Raw genomic sequence first — 25274 nt, 5'->3', positions numbered from 1 at the left:
TTTTTAACTTTATTTTTTCTAATTTTAGCTTAAAAGTAATTTTTTGCTAAAAATAAAAGGGTGCCAAAGCAGACTCTAAATCAAATTATGTGTATATAATTTAATCTACAAAATTTTGCAAGAATAAATCCCAATTTCACTTTCATTTTAAAATAGTTATCATGCATTCCTTTCTGATGCTTTTTGAATGTCATTGATTTTTTTTTTTTTTTTTTGGTATGCGTCATTGATTTTCTTTACTAATGAAAAAAAAGTCGATGTCATATCTGCGATGATGAAAGAAACACAACTTTTTTTGCAAGTTATCTCCATATTAGTGGAACAATAGACGGCAATTTTTTCATGTTTAAAATCTTGAAAATTAATATTACTCATTTTTATAACTCAAGTCATATGCTTAATATAATTGTAAAATAAAATGGTAGAATAATGAGTAAAAATTGTCGAAGTATGTTTGTATATATATTTTCCCATTATTTAACTTTAATTAGAACACCTTTAATTAAAAAAAAAATCTTCGCAAGAGTTCCTAAAGTTCTATTAATGTACAAAAAAAATAAAATTATTTATCAAAAAAAATAAAATTTCAAGGACAATGGGTTTTACATCTCTTTCTATTTTTTTTTCTTCTGTTTTTACTCTGATTTATTAAAAAAACTTAGGAAGTCAAAGGATGAATGTTTTATTATTTAAATATCGTCTCATATTACTGAACCGGTTTTGATAAAAAAAAAAAAAAAAAAAAAAAAGATTGTTGAAATTCTCATTCGTAGTTGATGATTGCAAATTGTTCATATCTGAATCCTGTAGTTAGAGAGAAGTAGACTCAACTATAAATTCGAAAATCATGAGACTCACCTCTTAAACTCATATATCTACGTCCACCCGCAGAGGATAAATCCAAATTATTTCCTATTAGGCCAATAAGCTCCTAATCTTGCCAATTATATAACAAGGTCATGTTATCATGACTTAGCTAAGGACAAACATGTAAAATAAACGTTATCATTATATTTTAAGACAAGTTTAGAGTCATTTTGAATATTTTATGTGTTTAACAATAATATTGTACAGTCTTAAAAGTTAAAAGGCAACCGTTTGACTTTTTCGTGTGTTAATCCTACTGCTCTTCCAAAATGCAGGCCTTATCTTTTTTATTTCTTCCTCTACTATTGCTTCGATTTCTCTCTCTTGATCTCACATAAACCTATTAAATAAAAACATCACTGTGTACTGTGTAGGGCCACCATAAATTTAAATGATCGCAAAAAACTATTATCTTAAGCCCTCGATAATTTTGAAATAAAAAATGCACGATTGAAAGTAATTGTTGTAATAGGTTATTGGAAGCTTAGGTTTAAAAACTTCAGCCTCAATAATGAAAATTAGTTATTTCTTGAACAGTTCTGTGTACCCTTAAATTTTATTCCAAGTAATTACAAGAGTAAATACCTTTTTTGGTCCCTGGCAATATCTACGAAATTTTTTTTAATCCCTAGCAATAAAAAAGGACCAAATTGGTCCCTAAAATTATGAAAAAAGGGCCACATTAGTCCTTATGTCAACTCCTCCGTCACTAACGTGACCCTTTTTTCATACTGTTAAGGACCAATTTGATCCTTTTTTATTGCCAGGGACTAAAAAAGATTTCATAGATATTGTCAAGGACCAAAAATGGTGTTTACTCTAATTATAATTCAGTTGCGCACGAGGAGACGGATTACCGTGAGTATTAGAACAAAAAAAAAAAAAAAAATCCAATAATGGAATATTGGTTCTAAATCATCTTCGGCATGAATCAACAATTTAAATTGTTTTTTTTTTTTCAAGCCGGCATTTATATATAAATGTAAAATGCTCTGTTTGGCAAATCAGAAATTCCTTGGTATCTCTTCATATGTAAAGGATTTTCGATGTGAAAACACTGACAAAATGTTGATATTTGAATAGGAAAAAGAATGAATCCGCAAGTTACCAAATGAAAACTCATCCTCATCATCATAAATATTCTACTTGCCTCGAAATGACCCGAAGTGCAACATTTGTAGTTCTGTAATCTCTTCATGTATTAAAACAAAGGGTTTAGTATTTATCTTTTTAAAGAACATAAATTATGTCATTTTAAGTGAGAGAAACATACACAATAAAAATCATGATAGGAGAAAGTAAATAATTCTTTTAATTTACATTTTAAATAAAAAAACACTAATTTTAATTAAAATACCCATCCTTTAAAAGAAGAAACATTTTCCCCTAAAACAAATTACATTTTTGAAACTATTTCAGATTATTTTTTCTGCCAAAACAAATATGACCCTTTTATTTTAAAGCAAAAGCCGGGTGCAGAATTCGCAACTTATTCCGCAAGGCTACCTTCACATTTACTAGCAAAAGAATTCAACTATAACAGAAGAAAAGAAATGATCGAATCTGAGAACATCTCTCACTTAACAGCACGGAAACTGTAACAAGGGAGTCAGCCCCAAATTTACCCTATCGTAAACCTAGTCAGAGGCAAACATTTGTCAAGAGTTGATCTCACCTCATTAATATGGGTCAGTTTAAGGGGACAAGAGAGGCACAAAGGCAATATTGCCTAATGGAAGAATTTCATGCTATACTTTTAAGGTAATTTTCTAATCTCACAAAACTTTAAAGCATAAATTTTCCAAATTTTGTCACTGCATTAACTACATATATAACAAATATGATTACACTTTTCTATAATTTATTCAATCTATGCCATTGAAGCATATAAGTACCAACCAAATTTGATCGAGTTTTCAAGGAACAGCTCTAATGCTCTAATAATCAGGAATGGCAGAAAAGCGGTATCCTTTGGCACCCCGCCATGCATAATACGCAAGTCGAGTCTCATAAAAGCCTGTATCCAGAAATCAATAAAAGTTTGGTGCAGGTTTAGCAAACAAAAGATCATCATGACAGAAAAGTTAATCTCTACGGAGTTAAATGGTGTTAAACAAAAAAAGGCGGCATGGTAAATACAAACTAAAATTTTCTCTCGGATTCCAGGTGCATCTATAAACAAAAAGTAGTTAGACATTCAAAGCCCTAGAACAAACCAAATAGGTAAAAAATCATGTCAAGCAACATCATTCCACATATTAATATGATTTAAGGAAATCATTAATTCGTAATGATAGCTGATAAACCTTTAGTTTATCTTATTTTATAGACTAAATTAATATAAAATATCAAGTTAAATAAGTCAAAAACTAGGGTTTAATTTAATAATCATGAACATTATCTGTTTGTTGGAACTAATTAATATATTTGTTATTTTTAAAGGGATTGATAACAAATGATTCAAATATGAAGATTTGGATAAAGGGAGATCAAATCAGATAAGATATGGATAGATGGAAAGCAAAACAAAAATATCTGAAGATCTTATCAAGATTCCCAAGTTGTTAGAAGAGGGAGCTTAAGCCCCCATTCTGAAGCTTAAGCTCCCTAAAAACGCAAATAGCTACTGCCTCTGGGCGCTTAAGCCCCCAACTCAGGGCTTAAGCGCGCCACAAGAAGAAAATGTTGTCGCGAGGGGAGCGCTTAAGCTCCCTCCAGAGCGCTTCAGCACGCAACGCGAGTCAGAATTCACTGTCCTAGGGCGCTTAAGCGCGCTACAACAGGCTTAAGCGCCCAGACAGACCCAACTTAGGCCCATTCGAGTTTTCTACTAGGATACGAACTCTTGGCCAATAAAAGGGCCATTGGGGACCAGGAATACATAACTTTTACATTGCTAAACAACTCTTGGGTGCTCGGAGGCTGAAGGAACGCAAAGAAACATCAGATTCATGTTCGTGAGCGGCGGAGACGGATCAACGTCAAATGTTCACTGGAGATATTGAAGATCCACCAATCACTTATGGAGTTTGGGGGAGCTTTTCTATTTTCTTTTGTTCTTGATTTTGCCATGTCCGGCTAGTTCTTTAAGTAGTTAGGGTTAGATGGATTTTAGTCGATTTATTATGCTTTGAACAATTCGTACGTTAATTTTCCTTTTTATTATGAATGAAGTTATCTGTTTTTAATGCTTTATATAGGCTTGAATCTTATATAATGATCATCGGTAAATGCATGACAATAGGAATGTTGGTGTGTGATCCATATCTGATAACTTCATCGTAAACGCTATGATTCTAGGGATAGACATAGAATTTGCGTAACCTTAAGATTCTTGAACTTAATGCTTGCATTCTTGGGGAATAACCGGGGAACTAGGGTTCTTTCAAGTTTGTAAAGGTTTTAGGGTAACAAGGGATTGAGCTCTAATAACACGCGAAAGAATTGGTTAGATTGATATTAAGGACGGTTAACGTAAAGAAGGACTTCGAATCATAATAAGGAGATTAAAGGAAATCGAACCCCTAGCTACGTTCTTTTACATTCTTAAATCACATCTTTAATTTCACGTCTTTAATTCTGCGAGTAATTAGCTTTAATATTTAATATTTTAATTTTGCAATTCAAATCCTGTTTCCGAATACAACTTCGATTGTCCAACTAAGTTTGCGATAGTGAATTAGTGTTTGAACCGTAATCCTCGTGGGAACGATCTCTTACTTAATCAGTATATTACTTGTACGATCGGTGCACTTGCCGTGAGTAGCAACAGTAGCCATAATCATAGAGAAGGAGATCGCCTGTCCCCATTCCATGCCCATTTCCTCTCCAACTCCCTCCAATTAGAAACTATGATACCTAAACATTAGAGTTAGTTAACTAAATTGTGTTACTATTAATGACACTTTATGTCTAGGTGGCATATTTTAAGTGGTGAGAACAGGCGATCTGGATACATAATTGTAAGCCTCTCATTATGTGCAATTCTAGTTCAGAAACAGTATGTTACCTTTTCATTGTAAAGCAGCAGCTTTTCTATGGGACAATCAATTTACAGTTCTCAATGAGTGTTGGTATGTCCCATTTCTTTGGAACATTTTTTTATGATTCATTGTAAAGGTGTTGCTAAATACAAGATGGTTGCGTAGTTTATGATTTATGAATTCTCTGCTAATCATGAAGTGTATCCACTATCCCCAATTTGACCAAATTCATTTGAATACTGACAAAATTTAGAGATGTATGCTTGTTTGTGCTTCTGATTGTAAAGCTAAAAGCATTTGCAGCAAAAATATCTTTGTGGCTCTTAAAGCATATGTATCAACAAATTCGTCCAAAGGCATATTTACGTCTCACAGGAGCTGAAAAAATAATCAATTTCCTTGTTCTTTATATTAATTAAACTAGAATTCTTAGCGTAAATAAACAATGCATATGACATTCTGGGAATCAAACATACCTGGGAGAAAGCTAAGAAACCCAAGGGCTAAAAGGCCATAAGCTTGAGACCGTTCTCCACCCATATGACCAGTGAAGATAAAGTATGAAAGAAACAGAAGTCCTGTACCAAGGAATAACAGGAAAAGTGCAAGAACAATGGATTTCCAGGGAACTTTATCCAAAGATTTCGGCATATAATCAAATCGAGCATCAAATGGTCTATTCCTATCACCAACATAGTCATCCTCATCCGTGGCAAGAGGGGTGTAGCGAACGCGTTTAGTTGCCATATCAAATTTCCCGAGTTCTTTCTTTAACCCAAAACTGAGACCCTCAACCCAAACAAAAAAGTGCTATTTTAGATTTAGATCTGACGGGTGCTGCGAAAGAACTGAACCAGAAACTTGAACAGAACAAAGTAGAAGGGTAGGAAAAGACTTACACTTAATTGGCAGGTTGTTGAAGATTGAGGCTATCCAGACAAGTTCTGCTGCATATGAAAACAAATCTCTCACTTCATTCTAACAAATATATATTTTTAACACATAAAAGTTTAGATTAGAGGAAGATATGACCCATTGCATGATCAAGGAAGATCACCAACCTTAATGAGGGCTTACGGTGGGATTACATATTGCTTACCAAAGAGGAAAACCTGAGAATTGAACCCAAGCCACAGCTAACGTGGGTGGAAGGTTCAACCAGGTGTGCCAACCCTCATTCTAACAAAGTTATAAACAAAGGAGATACAATAGTATGCCCAATTTCAATATTTAAATAATAATTTAATCAACATTGCATTTGAGACCAAAAGGTTCTCTATGCAAACTGTAATTTAGAACCAAAATTCAATTATGTGATTATAGGAGGCTTATGAGTCAGTTTGCAAAGACTTTGCAAAAGACACTCATTTTGATATAAAAACTAGATGTATAATGAATAAATGCATCATCTATCCGATTCCAATGTTTGAACAATTTTAAATCCACTGATATTAAGTATAGTCTTGCTTACAGAATATAGATACGTAATAGTTCTGTCTTCAATTCCATTTTTGGTTCTACGCCATATTGAAATTGTACTAGGGCGTAACTGTTAAAGATTGTAACAGGTTATCATTCACTGACACAAGGGAATAAAATTAAAAACTGAATATTGATCGTTTATTTTGCTACTATTGATTCAAATTAAATTCCTTGAATTTCTCAGCACTAGAATTCCTTCAAAGTTACTTGGCAGAATAAACAGAACTGAAGATAATTTCGAATCAAAACTCAGATAGGTTGGATATCATTATCATCTCAAACATTTTTAAAATATCCAAGGGAACTGTTTCCCAGTAAGATCAACTCAAAGATTCTCATACAACTTTGAAAAATCTTGGGAGTTAATTTTAAGAGCACCTATAATCATTAAGTAAAAAAACTCTCTTAAGTCTTAAATATTTTTTGAAAAAAAAAAAATACTCCCAGGGTGAGGGCAATCCTTGTGCATAGCTTAATCCTAGTGTAAACAGGCCTAGTAGTTTAAGAAAAAAAAAAGACTAATCTAAAGAGCTTACTAACCTCAAACTCCTAGAGTCACTAAACTTCCTAGACAAAAAAAAAATTGTGCCTTAGCCTTTCTAATACGTCCAAATTTCTACCAGATGTTTTCCCAACTGCCATGAATGATTGAGTAGGCTTGAACATATCCAACCTCCACATATTTATGCAATTTCCAAACCACAAGTTGTATAGATTTTTCACGAAATTTCTCATTCATAAAACCAGAAAAGGCTTTTTCACTCTATCACGCAAACGCAATTCCAATAATCCCAAGGACTAGTCTAAGATCCCCAAAATATCACATAAGATTCTGAGAAAACATGAAAAAAAAAAATAATTTATAGATATATAAATCGTTCTTTTTTGGAGGAAGCAATAGAGAATAGGTTGTTTTTGTGAAAGAAAGAGTAGATCGTAGAATGACTTGTGTCGAAATGCATGGAAAGGAAGCGGGAAATAGGTAAATCAATCACATATAGCGATGCCATGAAATTGATTAGGGTGAAGATGTGTAGAGAAATTATGAAAAGGTGAAAGTGAAGAAACCTTGAGGTAAAGCCTGTTCGCGTTCGCGTTCGAGTAAGGAACGAATTGGAGGCTTACTCAAAAGAGCTTCGACCTTCTTTGCTTCGGATCCGACCCGGTCGCAACTTCTGCATGCGCATACTGCCTCCACAATTAAACGCTTATCCATTTTATTATAAAATTTATATTCGTAAAAGATGAGATTAGATTAAAAAAAATTAAAAAAATGTTTTCATCCAGTCTTATGTCTTCTTAATAGGATAACGTAGCGTCTTTTTTATATCCATTTTATATATACTGTTAAATCATAACCTCAACCGATCTCATATCTTTTCTCTCATCCAGTTGGTTAAAATTGTGATATAATAATATGCATAAAAATAGGTAGACTCTCACATCACTGTTTGTTAAAATTGTGATTTAATAATGTGGATAAAAATAGATAGAGTAGATATAAAAAAATAGATATATTATCCCATTTTTTAACATGTTTTGTAAAGTAAAAATAAGATATTATGTCTATATTTTTTTATATCTATTTTATCTACTTTTATTCCGTTAAAATAAAGATAGGCATAATACTTTATGCCATAAAAATAATACAAACTAAAATACCCATAATAACTATTATATGATCAAGGAAACGTGTTTAATTATTATATATTAAACATTTTGTGGCTTTTCTTAGATGACATTTTTATGTGGCTTTTAATATTAAGTAATAGATATTATTAACATTGACTATTCAAAATTTCAACTTAAAATACATCTCTTTTTGGTATGCAAACATAGCTCTAAGCAAAGTTATGTATCCTTTAAAGTGAATTTATTTTTAAAGTGTAGGTGTATTTATTCTTGAATTTTAGAGATAGTTTTATTTTATGATACACACACAATCGAAATCTTTTAGTATAACAGTAATACTATGTTTGTAAAATATAAATTCATGTAAGTTATTCAAATATTTCCTCGGCAACCAATTCTAAACAGTTCAAATCATTTTATTATTTACAAACATCATAAAAAATTATCATGTGATAAATATTATACCTATCGAATTTTGTTGCAATATTGATTTTGTTTTTCTTCATTTGTCTTGTTGTAGTGTGAACTAGCGAGCCTCGATTAAGAAGACTTGTATTTTTGTTTCAGCTCCAGTGCATAGTTTGCTCTATACTTTTGGTTTGTTAGAATGCTCCAAAGATTGTTGGCGTAGTAACAGTGAAAGTACTTTAAAGATACCTTGACGCCTACGTAAATAAAAATCTAATGTAGTTCAGAGGTTTAACGTATAAAGAGAACGTAACAGTATTTAAATATTTTTATCTCTAACCTGCCTTACACTTTAAATTAATCTCATAATCACCTCAAAAAATTAAAATTTGTAAGAATGTCGGGGAGCCAAAAAAAAATTAAAAATTAAAAAAGAACATAACATGAGTTTCATAAACTGGGTTGTATTGCCTTAACCGAGTATACGCTTTTTACCTAAAAGGGTTTTGGATTGAGGATCCAATATCATGCTCCGAGGCCCATGTCAGGTGGCATTGGGCCTTGTTTCGATAGTCTAGTACAGTCCAACTTGCAACAAGTTCATGGGGATGGCATGTTACAGAATGATAATTCTATCCACTCTCAAGTCATAGGTCGTGATATGCATGGCTGAATGCGTAGGATGTTCAATCGATCCCATGATGAAAATGCCCGAATTTACTGGATCCGGTTCATGTTAGTTCTATATCTAATTCCCAAGTGCTAGCTTTACATAAGAAAAAGACACGAGCATTTGTAGATAGGGAAGAGTATTGATATAGATGCAAGGTAAACGGGATAAATTATAATTATATTTGGATTCTTATGATTTTATTGTAATTTTCGTATGAAGTATTCACCAACTATGTAAAAATCAATTCAATCCAAAAGTTTAAACTATTGGGTGATGTTACATTAATGGTTTTATTTTTTTCTAATATGTCCCCTCATACGAGAGTTTATTGGGGTTGAAAGGTGGATGACGCATTAGGCCCAGTTTACCTGTGATAAGAAATTTTATAATATTTAATTTTTTATTAACACAACGGGGGCAGCTGACCACTTAGTCATGTCAGATCTGATACCATATAAAAACTTGAGCGGTTAGGTGTGATGGTTGCTTTACATAGTATTAAAGCTTATGTGATCATGAGGTCACGAGTTAGATTTTCATCGTCTTCACTTTCTGATGAAATTAAGTCAGTACAAAATGGGCATATGCAATATTCTCGTTTCAAGTCCAAAAGTCTCTTGCATAACAGTATATGTTAGAGATATATAATATAAAAAATCATTAAGATACTTCGTATCTTAAGTTTTTAAGTGAGATGATTGTTTAATATGGTATCAAAGCTTCTGTGACCACAGAATCACATCTTAAGTTTTTTTGTTTCGTAATCTAAAAGTATGAAAAAGAAATGTATGTTTATTAAGCCCAAATATGCCAAACTTATACTCTTGATACTTGTTAGGGGTGGCGGCCCTTCTAATAAGATACAAACACAACACAAGATTTTTGTGTTAGAGTTATTTGGTATTCACATTCGTGTCTTGTTTGTATTAATAAAAGTTAAATTATATGAAAAAAATTTGCAATGTGTTGTGTGTTAATTATGTTTTTGATTAGCGAACTATTCATGTTGTGTTGTATTGTGTGGTATTATTATTTTACTATTGTTATTATTATTAACTACTAAAAGCAATATTCAATACACGAGCTATTCAGTATACAAGTTATTCATATTATGTTGTATCAATCACCAAAATAAGTGAGTCATATTTGTATTGAAGATTTTAACACGAAAAAAAAATGGTGTCATGTTCAGGTTAAGTGAATCAATGTTCATGTTAGATTTAATATCCAAAAAAAAATGTTCATGTTAGACCTTGACCCTTTACGAACATGACCTAATAACACAAATTATCACCCTATTCTAGTTTAAATTTTTTATAATATTAAATATAAGACTTTATGTTAATAAATAATGTCTTTAACGTTGCATTCATCCAAATTGATGACTTAAATTAATTTTGATTGTACTAGATTTATATGAAATTAATTTTACATGTCTTTCAAATATTATATATGTATTCACATAAATCATTTGTCGGACTCATATTGGTAGGACTTTTTCAAAATTATTCTTTCTATTTCCACGACTCGATTTTGAAATCTCTCATTAAGCGTACCAATTTTTTTTATCATTTGAACTCAATGATTGTTGATACAATGATTTTCCAAGTGCCCGCAGAAAAGGAGACACACGAGATTATTATTTCCCTTTATAAATACAAACAGATGTGAAGGTCAAAAGAGATCATGTGAATATAGAACCCTCAAAATGAGGTACAAATAGAAATTTTAGAAGGTATACGGTATACCCTTCTAGATGTGGGTATTGAGAAGGCCAATAGGCACAACCACAAAACACGACGAACAAAAAATGTTCCAAATTAAAAGCAAACCTCTAACTTTAATTATTCTTGCTTATGCCCTTTATTAGTAAAATAAGCAAGGCATATATATATGCTCAAAATAATTAAGCAAAGCATATGCGTGATTCCTTTCCAAAATATAACAAGACATTGTAATCAATCATGAATTCCATCACTAGTGCTACTGCTATCAGTAAGTTAAATTAATTTGAGCAAGCTAGTAGTGAGAAAGACGGAAAGAAAGAAACAATGATGACAAGGCAGATTGGGCCAATTGAAAAAATGAGAAAGCCTTATATATTGGCGAAGAGATACGATTGGAAAGGTTTCAAGGAATTTTTCAGTGAACACAGAGATCTATTGGAGAAGCATATTGACTTGCATCAAAGCACTCCATTTCATTATGCAGCTCATTGTGGCAGCCCAATAATGTATAAGGAGATGCTTCAAATGGTGGATCCCTCAAACATTCAGCATGTGCTGAGGATGCAGGATGACATGGGGAACACACCACTTCACGATGTGGCCTTCACTGGAGAGGTGGAAATGACTGAGAGCATACTGTTTTACCAATCCATGGACATAGAGTCACAACAGTATGAGCCATTGTTACAAATGAGAAACAAACTTGGAGAAACCGCAGTGTACAGAGCAGCTGCTCTTGGCAAGACAGACTTGCTCAAGTACTTCGTTGAAGACTTGGACATAAACCTAAGTGACCATTTTCACCGGACTGGGGATAAAATGTCCATTCTTCACACTGCTGTCATCGACCAATTCTTTGGTTTCTTTCTATCTCTCTCTCTCTCTACTCTCTTTTGCAATTCGTATGCATGCACTCTGCACCCTTCTTTCGCATGGAATAGTATATATGATCATTGTTTTTCTTTCAATGTTGTTGCAATTTGAGTAGAAAATAGGAGTCACAACAATTGTGCATGCTTGGCTATATAATGCATAAAGAAGTTTTTGGGATTAATAATATTATTTTCATTATACTATTTTGAGAAATATGTATATAATTACACTGAATTTTTATCTTTCTGCGTATTAGCATCATAAACTTTAAAAGATTTCGAATCTGCCTCTGAATTATAATTGTTCTACCAATGGATCCTTTTCTCTGGTTGTCGTTAACCTATTAAAGAATACGACATGGTATGGTACAATCTCTATTTGTCGTTTGTAGGGGTGTTAAAAGAGGAAGCGACTTTTTGAATTGTTGGACACACATTTGTGTGTAAACGTTCATTTAATAAAAAGATCCTAGACTATAATTGAAAAATCTAGCCTTAGAGCTATTTAGGTTGGCATGATATAGTAATTCTTATTTTTATTTTGTATTTCTTATACTACTTATTCATTAAACTCAACCTAATTTTCACTTCGTGGTCCATGATCATTCTACTTTAGTTTATTGGTTAAATAGATTTTTTGAATGATTTCGTTTTATATTATATTATTTTGAATATACATTAAATTTATGAATCTTTATAAAATTATTAGTGTTGTTGATCGTATTTCTATTCGAATAAATTTTTGTTGTCTTTTTTTTTAACAGATTAAACCAAACTTTTATTTTTTTTAAATAAGTCAAGCCACAGATCAATAATTATTTATAATAAAGTACAAGTTAAGTCAATTTGATACATTTAAATGTAAATTTAACTTTTCAAGACTAAAGCTTAGCCCAGCGCGATCCATTAACATCACTAGTTGTTTGTATGGTATTTGCAGCATCTATTAAATTATTACTTCAATTCTTAGAAAATAAATAAATAAAATATAAAATAATAATAATAATGAAACATAATAAATAATTAAAATATTTAATAATTAATGTATGGAATGAACAATTATTAATTTTTAATTTCATAATTTTAATTCCGTATTAAAAAAATTTAAAAATATAGTACTAATAATAGTATTTTTATTTTTAATACATACTCACACACATACACGCACCTTAATAAGTCATACATTAATTTAGAACCATTAAATATAAATGAAATTAATAATAAGTTTAAGACTAAAACTTAAAATATTATCTTAGTACTACACTATATTACACAAAGTGGTACTATCTTATTAGCTGAATCTATACAATTTGTATCAATCGATGGTATACAAAAAAGTTTCATGAAGAGGCAAAGTTTTTTTTTGAAAATCTTGCATGAATAGTAGTTTTCCTTTATCTTTTTCTTATTCCGTTCTCTTTAGAAAGGAAAATGAAGTTGGCTAGCTGATGATTTTCAACGCAGGCACAGCTCTATGGATATTGAAAAGGTATGGGGAACTCGCTAATTCAAAGGAAGACAATGGACTGACTACTCTGCAATTGCTAGCGAAAATGCCCTCCGCATTTAAGAGTCAAACCAAAATGGGAACCTTCAAAAAATTCATATATCCTTGTAAGTTGTAAATCTCTGCCAACATTATTATCTCTGATTTTAGCTTTTGTAACAAGCATGCAAATACTCAGAAAGGCGCACCGATTTTATTAGGGGGGTAAAAAAAGAAACACTATCAAATCAAATCTAAGCTTGTATAGTGACATACAAAAACACCTTATACTTTGCTAATAACATGTTGGTTTTGCATAATTAGGCTAAGCTAAGGGAATCTTGATAGGTCCATAATCACAGATTGATGCAACTAATTGCAGAGGCCATAAAAATTGAGATGTTACCGCTGCCGTAATTGAAAACTTCGATTTCTAATTATATAGCAACTTTAGCTAATAGTTGTGATATCGTGACACAGTGCTTCCCGATTATCAAGATTATAAATACTACCTTCAAAATAAGGATGACACTAGAAGAGGAAGAGATTTGGAAGGAAGCCGGAAGGACAGAAATCAGCCGCTTCAAACTCAGAGGAATCTCTCAGGTATGTTTTCATCGGTAAAATTTATAAATAAAAACACACCCACAGACGACATTTTTTTTTGTAGCTAAATTGAAGTTTCACGTACAAAAATAAACCTTCAATTTAAATGTTTCGTATTTTCTGTCGTCAATATAGATAAGTTATTTATATTGAGCTTAAAACGATGTTATTTTGAGGCTGAAATTATAATATTTTTATAATTATAATTTATTCCAGAGTTATAATAGTCTTTTTTATTATAACTTTTTAGTCTTTCAACCCAAAATGACGTCGTTTTGAGAGTGAATGTAGATAACTTATCTACATTCACTGTAAAAACATTAAAGCCTCAATTTAATTACACTTATATAAATGTGTTTTTTTTCCGTATTTTCGGTCACATTAACATACTAATATATTTTACTAAAAAAAGCATTTAATTGATCCTTCTAGAAAATTCTAATGCTGAAAAATACAGAGTGACTTTTTTTTAGCCTCTTTGACCTATTTAGAGCTTTTGACCCCTTAATATCCGAATTTAGTATTTGGTTGATATATTTTATCGTTCGGGGGTTCCGTGGGGGCACAACGAGTTTGAGACCCGCCCCACCCTCCACGGAACAATTTTTTTTCCTCCGAAACAGTCCGCTAACCCCCGCCCTAGCATAATTGTTTGAATTTGAAATTCTCTTCCACGAGTTTTGCCCCTTTCCCTCGGGGAGCTCTTTTTTTTTTTAAAGTAAGTTCTGCCCCCACACCCCGCCCTTGGAACTCAAATGACCTATAATGGCTCCACGAACTCCCCCTCCAACCCTTTCACTCCTATTTCATTTCAAATTTTCCATACCTCTTCTTCTCTAATATTTTTGTTGTTCTATTCTAGAAATGGGGTCAGTTTTTGCAATCATATATTACAGTGGTAGAATATATGAAAGTGCTACTGGATGGACATTTGAGGGACAAACCAAAGGAATACAAATACGACGCGGGGTGAGATTACAAGATTTAAAATCAAAGATTGCAGAGAAATTGAAGCTCGGTCCCAATCAATCGGTGTCTCGAATAACCGGCCGATATCGTACAATTGAAAAATTTGTTGTGCTGGAAATTGCTGATGATGATGATGTTGATATGATGTTCAATCTATTTCAACAACAGTCTTTTCGACAACAATCTAGAATGACGATGCTTGAGTTGTATGCTGACATTGCTTGTGCTGGAAGTTCTTCATTGCTGGTTGAATCATTAGATCTAAATTTGCCACATTATGATGCTCCATCACATTGCTGGCAGAATACATCTGTGGAGAATGAAGATGATGCAGTTTATGTGGATATTGATTTGGGTGCCTCAAATGAAGATGTATATGAAGAAATTCCTCTTGAGGGTAGTTACTCTGATCCTGACATGGACGTCAATAATGTCCAAAATGTTGTCCCGACCAATTAGTTATTTAACATTGTGATTCTTGTATTTTACATGTTGTATTCATGTGTTAGTTGAATGTGATAGAGTGTTAGTGTGTATAGGTTAATCTAATACTTCATTCTGGAATACTAGTCCGCACTATACTTATATTAATTGGGAACACTCAGATCAAGAACCAATTGTTGTTGGGGGGAATAATGGTTCTTGGCAATTGGGGGATGAATTATATGTTAATCAAGAATTTAAGAGCAAGGAAGCGATACAGAAGGAAATCAAATGTTATTGTATAAGAATTATCATACTGTTTTTGTGAAGGAAAGCCAAAAAAGTAAACTGCATATGAAAGGTTGTGGAAGGGTAGTTGGAAATGAAAGGGGTGTGAAAGAATTACCATACTGCTTTTGTGGAAGAATAATGTGTCAAACCTCTCTTAATACCAAGGTAGATCATTAAAGGTTGTCTTATGTCTGATCCCTCCACAAAAAATTTCATATAAACAATAAATATCACATAATAGATATAACAATCAAACATGACATATTGCTTTAACATACCTTACACCAACAAGTGTGGTATTATCGAATTATGGGATATGTGGAATAATCTCTGGAGCAATGGTCAGAAACCTAGCCCAAGCCCACACTGCATCGGATATTTCAATATGATCAGGTGTTGTGGCAATGCACAGCTCCCGATAAAAGAAGGCCAACATCGTCGATCCCCAGCTATATTGTCTACATGCATCCAAGTCACTAAGAAATTAGGGGTGTGCATGTTCAGTTCAATTTCTTTGCCTAATCGAACTGAATTGGAAAAAACAATCCAATTCTTAGAAGTGAATTGGTTTCTTAGTCCAATTCAGTGCGGAACTCGTTCATGATCAGTTCGGTTCAATTCAAAATCGGTTCTGAATTAGTTTTTAAAATTAATTTTTGAATCCAAATAAAAATTATAAAAAGATTGAAAGAAATATATATATTTATAAATAAATAATATTGAAATTAAAAAAAAAATTAAATAAGAAATAAAAATAAATAAGAGAAAAAAAAATAACCAGGTACTAACCTTTATTTGGATTGAGGAATGTGCAGATGATAATTAATATATAGAGATTGGTTTGTGAAGAAATTTTGGTGTGAGAGAATAAGAGAAGAATGAATTATGAATGAATGAGTAAGGAGAGAATGAATTATGAATGGATGGTTATTTATAAGGTAAAGAAAAGGACTTTGATAGCTGGGATTGTGTCATGTGGTATGTTGTCCAAGTTCCTCGTAGGGCCGAACTTACTTTAAAAAAAAAAATCCCCAGAAAAGGGGGCGAAACTCCTTTGAAGGAATTTCAAATTCAAAGAAAAAAAAATAAACTTGTTCCGCAAAGGACGGATCTCAAACCTCACGGGCCTCCCACGACACCAAAAACTCCTCAAATGTAAAATGTATCAACCCAATACCAAATCGGGATATTAAGGGGTTAAAGACCCCAAATGGTTCAAAGAGAATTATTTATGCCGTGTTAATTTATATGTAATATTATGTCCTCATACATCTAACCATGTAAAAATGTTAAAAAATGAAATTGCAGTTTTTTCATGGATGTGGCATACTATGTGGAAGGCTCTAGCGAAAGGTGCAAGCTGTCATAAATTGTTTCATGATACATTTCTTCAAACAAAAAATATTTCTGGTTAGATTGTTTTGACATTATTTTTGCATGTTTTGTTCATGTTCAGAATGGAAGGGGATTGAAAAACTTTGGAGGAAAAAGGAAATGCATAAGTTAGCAGAGGAACTTGTTTACTTGTTAGCAAAGAAAGATATTTCATGGCAAAACAGTTGTATAGCAAGGGATAGAACAGTTTCCATGGGGAGATCACATCATGCAGCCAATGAACCCCAAGAAAAGCAACAAGCAGAGAAACAAGAAGCTCCTGACAAACCTATTATTTATACCCCCTTGCTTATGGCTGCTTGCAGTGGAATTACAGAGATTGTTGAAGTAATAATTCATTTGCATCCTCAGTCAATTGAGCATGTTAGTGAAGACGAGCAGAACATACTGTATATGGCTGTCAAATACCGCCAGATAGAAATTTTCCGAATCTTAAAGAAATTGAAAATGGTTAGAAGTCTTGCTGGAAAAATAGACAAGGAAAGTAACACTGTCCTACACTACACTGCAGATTTTAAAGGTGGATCCCAACCTGGTTATGCTCTGCAACTGCAAGAGGAGTTGCATTGGTTCGACGTAAGTATGGTTTTGAATTTTTTATTATGTCAAAATCAGAAATAATATTTATGGGAATTATCATCTCATGTCTTATTTTAATACGATGGAGTCACGTGGGAAGATTTCGTTTATCCATGAATTTTAAGGTTTTTTCATCTTTTTACACCTTGTTAATTATTTAATAATCATTTTGTCCCTTATTGCAAACTATCGACTGATATGTCCCTCTTTAATCGATTAAATTGAATATTTAATCGATTAAATGTATTGAATATTTAATCGATTAAATGGTCAAATGAAGATTTAATCGATTAAATCTTCAACTTAATCGATTAAATCTTCCTCTTTATCAGAAAAACAACCTTATGCATGGGAGATTTAATCGATTAAATAGGGAGATTTAATCGACTAAATCTTCAAGTCAACAATTTTTGCCTATTTTCACCATTTAATCAATTAAATTTTTGGTTTAATCGATTAAAGAGGGACAGATTGATAGATAGTTCTAAATAAGAAGCAAAATGGTTATTAAATAATTAATGAGGGACAAAATGGTAAAAAACCCTGAATTTTTTATGACAAATCAACATTGTACCACATTAAGGCTATATAAATTTTGTTTAGCCTTAATGACAAATCCATAATTTTTAATTTCTAACCATTGATTATGTCATTAGCTATCCAATAATTTATGCATTGAAAATTTTGAGCATATAGCAAAAGTAAAGATATGAAAGAGAAAAACAAGATTGACCTTGCTGGCACATACATATATTATACTTCTCTAATTGATGCCTAGGACCACGTATCTAACTCTCAACTCTATCTTTGTATCCATATTGTGTATGCATAAACAGCGCATAGAGAAGAGACTCCCTTATCATTACACCATTCACTACAACAAGAACAACCAAACAGCTGAGCAACTTTTTGTGGAAAAGCATGGACAACTGCTCAAGGATGCTCGAGAATGGATAAAAGAGACTGCTCAATCATGTTCTGCAGTGGCTGTGCTTGTTGCCACTGTTGTCTTTGCAGCTGCATACACTGTCCCTGGAGGCACAGATGACAATGGCCTCCCTAGATTTCTTCATCATCCTATATTCTTAGTGTTCACAGTGATGGATGTGGTGTCCCTTGCAAGTTCATTGGCTTCGGTGGTTATGTTCCTCTCAATCCTCACATCACCCTGTGAGTTGTGGGATTTTCGGAGGTCTCTACCTCGGAAACTAATGGCAGGATTTGCCTTGCTGTTCTTCTCCATGACCACCACCATGCTGGCATTTAGTGCAACAGTTTTGATCAACATCAAGTTGGAGAAGAACAAATGGACTTCAACCTTAACATATAGTGCAGCTTTCTTCCCTGTCAGTGTATTTGCAATGATGCAGTTCCCTTTATATATTGCCATGAAAGGATGTATGCGGGGCCTCCTTAAGGGACTTAAGAAGATCATTCCTCGTTTCTTCCTCAAACTGGTCAAAAGGAGTAAGAAAAAGAAATTATGGGACTTTTGAATTGATAGCTGTCTTTGTCTAGTCCCCCACCCCCCATATTTTTATTTTGACACTTTTTCTTCAACCATGATTTCTTTTGGTCGTGTGTGTTTGGCTATAACATTTTACTTTTTTCAAGGTCGTCCACACAGGATGATTGTATAGGCTATTTGTGGTAAAATAACCATTGGACATGGACATTGATGAATAAGAGCATACCTTACCTTTTCTCTATATGGTACGTTTTTGTTGTGATGCAATGTTGAACTGAACCATTCAATGGACTATCAAACTCCCCCGATCCCTCCTCCTTGAAATCCCCAACAGCTACAGTTGGAAATCTGCTAATCTCTAATGTTTAAAACGTAAAAAAATTATGCTCATTGTTTCTTCACAAACTTCAATCCACTAGTTGGTTTATTCAAGTTTGTTTAAACTCTGACGTAGATTCCCAAGGTTTGTGTTTTGATTGCAACAACTCAAATCTAGACATCGGGATCATTAAGATTACAGAAAGGGACAAAGATCCATGATGTTCAAATCAGCTTGATTGAAGTCCAAATAATACTCGGGGTTTAAAAAGCCGATTTTAGGCACCATGTGATACTGACTGAAAACTCAACACTGTATGAAGGGTGAAAATAAAGTAATATCTCATTCTAGTCTTACGAGAGTGCTTCGAGTATCACTATTCCAGTACAAATTCCATGAACTATATATATTAGAAAGGCTAACTCTAATTCAAATATGCACTCATTTTGTAGTTTATGAAAAAGGGACCAGTCATCCTATATCTATACAAGCAGCATATTTTTGCTGACATGGTCTTGCAGGCTACAAATATGCTACAATATTCGTTATGCCATATGATTTGATCTCGCGTTTTGTTATGTTAAAATGTGCCGTACACGTTATGAAACAGTGCCAGGTGTGGTTTAGCAGACAGGGAAATTGGCACACATCTTCATCCACTTACCTATGCATAATAAATTTGAAAATAATTTTTAAAATTTTATTTATCTTCATTTCATTAACTTGATTAAATATAAAAACTTCCATAATATAAATTTTAAATAAAAAATAAAAAGTAATATAGTTGATAAATTCTTGTTGGTATGGCCATTAATATAGTTGCGGAACCTTTTTAAGTCTCATTGTATCATCAATTAATTATATGACAACTCTAGTCCACGGTGTAGCCAAATTAAATTAACCTTAAAACAGGTCACCAATCATCCTCCATTTACAATATATTTACATTGACAAATAATGACACGAGGAACCTTTACAATATGAGTGCAACTCAGCTGTACAAATTATTGAAAGGTGCAATAATTCTTTTCCATAATGCCAATGTCCGAAAAGAGAAAGGAAGGAAATACAATGTTGAACCATTCAATTAACCGTCAAGCTTCGCATACAAATCTGCAAGAGCACGGTAGAGAATGGCAGCAGCAGGTGGCCTAGGCAACGAGCCAAGAAGTATATCTGTTGCAGTTATAGATTGACTGCCATAGAAACGGGAATTTTCTTGTGTGCGAGTGGTCACAATACTGCTTTCAAGTGAACATCCAACAAATGCACCTGCAAGTAATCGAGCGGTCAAACACTATCCTACAGGAGTTACTGCAACCTCCCCAAGCAAATACACACAAATAGACTCAAGTCATCTAAGCCAAAAACTCAAATAGAAGAAAGAACCAAGAAGTTCAATTCCAGAATTTAAGTGCTACATTATTAACTTTCTAGCATTACTCTGAGAAGTTTATGAGCTGATCTGGCATTTAAAATTTTCAATTGCAGCAGGCTTGTTCACTGTTACCAGTTTTCGGTGTATCTTGCTAAATGAGAATCGGTCAAGTCCATATCAGCCTTCTATGGGTTCCATATTGAAGTCGATTTTAACCATCACATGACACTGAAACCTGAAGACTCTATGGAGAGGAAGGATATCTAAAAAAATAGAAGGGAGAACACTTTGCTGGTTTGCTCTGATATTTTCCTGTAACAAGCATTTATAATTAAGAAGTTGAGCTACACCAATGGCAGATGGGATTTAGCAGTCAAAGTCTCAGATTAGGCATTCCTCTCCTCTCTTCCACCCTCAAGAAAACCTTCAACGGAACTATGCACACTTAAGAGGGGAACACACACACATACACACACACACACACACCCACACACATATATAAGAGACGATGATAATATCTTGCATCACTAAAATTTTCATGAATGGTATTGCAATAATTTACAACCACTCCGGTTCAAATATGTATTCTTGGTAGTTCATTGAAAACAAATCAGTCATTCGATCCTATAGGTAGACTAGAGAGTATATTGCACTACCAGACTAAGAAATATTTATGTTGAATTAGCAAAGAAAAGGTCAAATAAAATACTGATACCAAGAACAAGGAGAGTTTCAGTACACTAGATGATCAAAAACAAGAAACAGACCTTTACTGCAGCTGTATGTATAACAAGCAGCATAGCCACCATCACCAGCTCGAACATCAGCTTCAACTGACCTTCCAACAATGCCAACTGCAGCACTCAAACCAGCTCCAAGTGAAAGATGCACATTACCACTAAATGTATTGACAGCCTCATTTGTTCTCAGAACAATAAGGAAGTCTGTTAACTCTCCTCCAGCCTATGTGGTGAAAAAAATAAGCAACACTTCAGAAGATATGAAAATAAATGGGTATCAATAAAACCTTGAGACAGGCTGCATATATGTGGAGTATAAAGCTGGAACCAGTGCTTTGTATAGTTGAGGAGTAACCAGAATAATAATAAAATGAAGAACCGTATAGAAACTTGGCTATTGTGTAATATGTCATAAATATTTCTGTAAGTTTCATTAAAAGTTACTATGAAATATATTTTGCTAAAGTCCTACTAATGCATTATGGAGAAGCAAATTTATGGATTATTGTGTTATTTAGGAATTATTATGCTATTCTTAGAAATTTTAACAGACTATGTTCTTAGGAAAATAATATCATGTTAAGATTTATTGTTTGATTAGGAATTTATTGGGATTTATCTAAGACTTTCATGTTTAATAAGGATTTATCCAGGATCTTTATATTTTTGGGTTATAAATAACCTTTAGGTACCATATGCATTTCGGACTTTTGCATAACTGATAACTGATATTTCGTTATTTCAGAGAGTATATGAAACTTGAGTTGAAGGAGCACTCTAGGTTTATCAGGGGAGTATATTCTATCAAGAGGACAACTCTTGGATTGCCCTACATCACCAACAAAATGAAATATTCTAGCATTAGAGTTGACTGGAAACGGTATGTACAGCGCATGGTGATAGATTCTTGGCTTTCAATCCATATTCATAAGCAAAGTCATTATTAACTAGACTGTTTGATCAATATTGTAACAGAATAGTTGCTTCACCTGAGCCCCCCACCCTGCACCAAATGTGGAGACGGCAGATGGTGGAGACCATGAACCATCTTCCCTACGTGCAACCACAAGTCCTGTTCCAATATTATAAGTAACCACCACTCCTACTTTGACCACAGTGATAATTGCAAGGCCTTTTGCTTGCCTTAGAATGAAATCTGGAATTGACTTCTCAGGCTTCAATAAACCTATCTGCAACAGCGAAATTCTTCATGAAGTAAAACTCATTTTGGCACATAAAATACATTTGCAGACTGCAACGGGTAGAATTCCACAACCATGCCATTTTTACATAAGTAATACCACTAAGAACTTAAACTTTTAATCTTGAAAATTACGAAATATGTCAAAGTGTCAACATCAAGCAATATACAGAGTTACCTAGACTAACATCTGTGTAAATATGATATCATGCCGTGACACACAATGAGATTTACTTTTTGGGGGGAGGGGGGAGAGAGAGAGAGAAAGAGAGAGTGTTATCACATGCAGTTGAATAGTGAGGGAGACAGGCAATCAGCATAGCTGCTGAATTTTTTATTGTCACCAAGTAATTACATAGCATCTCTGGCCAGCATTGTACTAGATTAACCTTTAAGCTATGTCACCACACCAGTTCTATAATAAAAGAGCCACTGGTACTGTGTATTTTTTAGAACAACACACTTTCCAAAAAAAAAAAAACTAAGAATCCTCAACAAAATAACAGGATTATTTTTCATTGCTTTTCTAGGTCAGATAATCATTGGAGAAGGTTCTTTATAGATATAAACCCCATAATAATTATAGCATGAATCATGAATGGCTTCAGCTCCAGCAGGAAAATTAGGGAAAATAAATAACTAAATAAAAAAAATATGAACCAATACCCGATTATAAGCTTTGATAGTGTTAGTTGCCTTGTAAATTTCATATTCCATGGACTGCCCCCAAGGAAAATTAACCCACGATCTCAGAGTGCTTAGGTCGGTCAGGTCGCGGGTTGGCAACTGAGCAGCATTACTTACATGATCCATCAAATGAGGCTGTACAGACTCAAGTCGGACACAGCATACATCGCAGACTCTTTGGGGATCAGAAACTCGGAACTTTGATGGCAACAAGCTCCTTCCTTTGGAGCATTCACCACAAAAAATTCCTCCACAAAACCGGCAGTGATGTCGGGAGCACATGATAGGATGAAACCTCACACCACAAAGCATACAAGAAGAAGCAGCACTATCTGCCAACCATTTTGGAGGTTCTGCTTCTAGTAGTTCCTTCACATTCCCAAAGTTGGCCTCTGTAAGAGTCTGTGCCATCTCTCTCCAAGCTTGTTCAAGTACATGGCTGGATATCCATGAAAAGCTACACGTATGAATATCTCCTGATGCCAAAGAAGTCATTTTCCCTCTAGCTACAAGTAACATTTCTGCTAGCACATCCCACATAGTCAATTCCCTTTCTTCTCCAACGTACTGATTCCATCCCATGTCATCATCAGGGAAATAGCCACCATTTGAATGAAAACCTTTGGCCCACTCTTTGTGATCATCTTCCAACATAGGTGGAACTGAAACTGGTATCCAAACTCCAGTATCTTCAAACAGTGGAGTATCATAATAGAAGTACTTTCCCTGCTTCTGACAATTACCTGAAGACTCCATGTTCTCTTTATTATTTTCCAATGGTTCTTCAGGTAATTCAGGATATAATCTGGATGAATTCATACTAAGCCCTTTATTGCCAGCAGTGGAAAAAGAATCAGAATACTCTTTAGTAACATGATTCCTCCTATTATCATCCACCTCATCATCCTGTCAATGATATCAAAGGCAAAGCACAATAAATCAACCACATAAACCATAGAGCACCTACAAACACCCAGTCTTAAAAAGGCAAAATCCATAAATTAATATTATTTAAAGTAATATAATATAATCAGATGTCTGCAAATAATCCATGAAATAGTTTCCTTAATCCACTTTCTCTTTCAGTTTCATATTTAAATGCAACAGCACACCAAATCACCGGGGGGGGGGGGGGGGGGGGAGGAAAGGAAAAGAAAGATATTCAAAGTCAAATTCCACAAACAACACAAAATCCAAAAAGTGAAGAAATTTCCAAATTCATCAAACATAACACACGCATATCTATTGAGGGAAAGAGGAGAAAATTTACCTGAAGAGAACCGGAATTGGATATCTGGTCCTTAAGGGAGAAACTAGAAACCCTTGTAGATAAATTTTCTACAACATGCACCTGATTATTAGAATCCAAATTTCTGTCCTCCATTGGTACACCTAAAACAAACACCAAAATAGGGCATATATATGTATATGCAGTATCTACATATATTATCAGTCAAAAAGAAAATTTTGCACTGAAAATTTCAATTTCGGGCCAAAAGAACGAAACTTTGAGAACGTAGACGAAAAAGGTCTGAGATAGAATTAGAATTAGAGCTTCAATTGCGTCTCATCATTGATGATTTCCCCAAGGTTTACGTCTCCCTTGCGTGCAGAACCTGAATATTCAACTTTCCTCTCGTCTCTTCGCTGTAGTTTTAATTTGGTATATATATGATTTTATTTGCTTATCAAATTCTTACGGAAAAATAATAATTTTATTTTTAGACAATTTTTAAATAATAATTAATATTAAATATTTAAAATAATACAATTTAATCCACATATGAGAAATTATTTTAAAATTTATTTTTAGGATTATTGTCGTAAACCTGTTATGGAGACTACAGTGATGAATAAAAATTAAATACAAATATAAATTAAAAAAAATTGTTTTAGTTAGGTTGGTTATATTGCATACACTTCAATCTTCATACTCTTATTACGTCTATCATCCATAGTTAGATAAAATTCAAATTAACCATTTCAAATACCACAAAATTAAATAAAAATAAGGAATTAGTATTTATCCTTTGATAGAATTATATTATTTTAATCAAAATTATAGTATTTTATAATGAGAAAAATAAT

General features: G+C 33.3%; 2 protein-coding genes and 1 pseudogene across 3 annotated transcripts; 1 reads left to right on the top strand and 2 right to left on the bottom strand.

The window, feature by feature from the left end:
* Positions 1-2555: 2555 nt before the first annotated feature.
* LOC133288921 (uncharacterized) lies at positions 2556-7526 on the bottom strand. 2 transcript variants are annotated; one of them, XM_061486761.1, is made up of 4 exons: positions 7401-7526; positions 5750-5797; positions 5327-5631; positions 2556-2884 (listed from the first exon to the last, which is right to left on the bottom strand). In XM_061486761.1, exons 3-4 carry the CDS (start codon positions 5595-5597, stop codon positions 2805-2807), a joined length of 351 nt encoding a protein of 116 aa, XP_061342745.1. In that variant the 5' UTR covers positions 5598-5631; positions 5750-5797; positions 7401-7526; the 3' UTR covers positions 2556-2804. The 2 variants fall into 2 exon arrangements, with proteins under 2 accessions (XP_061342745.1, XP_061342746.1); XM_061486762.1 differs by having other exon boundaries at positions 5750-5794.
* A 3603-nt stretch (positions 7527-11129) lies between these two features.
* LOC133288875 (uncharacterized) lies at positions 11130-18889 on the top strand (annotated as a pseudogene).
* Positions 18890-20097: 1208 nt separating this feature from the next.
* On the bottom strand, positions 20098-24805 carry LOC133288905 (uncharacterized). Its single transcript, XM_061486740.1, has 5 exons — positions 24457-24805; positions 23166-24092; positions 22288-22488; positions 21326-21521; positions 20098-20452 (listed from the first exon to the last, which is right to left on the bottom strand). Exons 1-5 carry the CDS (start codon positions 24568-24570, stop codon positions 20268-20270), a joined length of 1623 nt encoding a protein of 540 aa, XP_061342724.1. The 5' UTR covers positions 24571-24805; the 3' UTR covers positions 20098-20267.
* Positions 24806-25274: the final 469 nt, after the last annotated feature.

This window comes from Gastrolobium bilobum, unplaced genomic scaffold (assembly GCF_033153095.1).
Source record: "Gastrolobium bilobum isolate Gb01-03AN ecotype WA unplaced genomic scaffold, APGP_CSIRO_Gbil_v1 utg714, whole genome shotgun sequence".
Taxonomy (NCBI): domain Eukaryota; kingdom Viridiplantae; phylum Streptophyta; class Magnoliopsida; order Fabales; family Fabaceae; genus Gastrolobium; species Gastrolobium bilobum.
The sequence above is the reverse complement of the archived record's forward strand: the minus strand, read 5'-3'. Positions and strand labels throughout refer to the sequence as shown.

Excerpts from the sequence above, each read along its gene's own strand:
- LOC133288921 (XM_061486761.1), bottom strand. The coding sequence starts at position 5,597 with ATGGCAACTAAACGCGTTCGCTACACCCCTCTTGCCACGGATGAGGAT. Across the intron at positions 2,885-5,326 it reads GTTTCTTAGCTTTCTCCCAG|GCTTTTATGAGACTCGACTT; the intron begins GTATGTTTGATT and ends TTCTGGATACAG.
- LOC133288905 (XM_061486740.1), bottom strand. The coding sequence starts at position 24,570 with ATGGAGGACAGAAATTTGGATTCTAATAATCAGGTGCATGTTGTAGAA. Across the intron at positions 24,093-24,456 it reads CCAATTCCGGTTCTCTTCAG|GATGATGAGGTGGATGATAA; the intron begins GTAAATTTTCTC and ends TATCATTGACAG. Across the intron at positions 21,522-22,287 it reads GTGCAGGGTGGGGGGCTCAG|GCTGGAGGAGAGTTAACAGA; the intron begins GTGAAGCAACTA and ends TTCACCACATAG.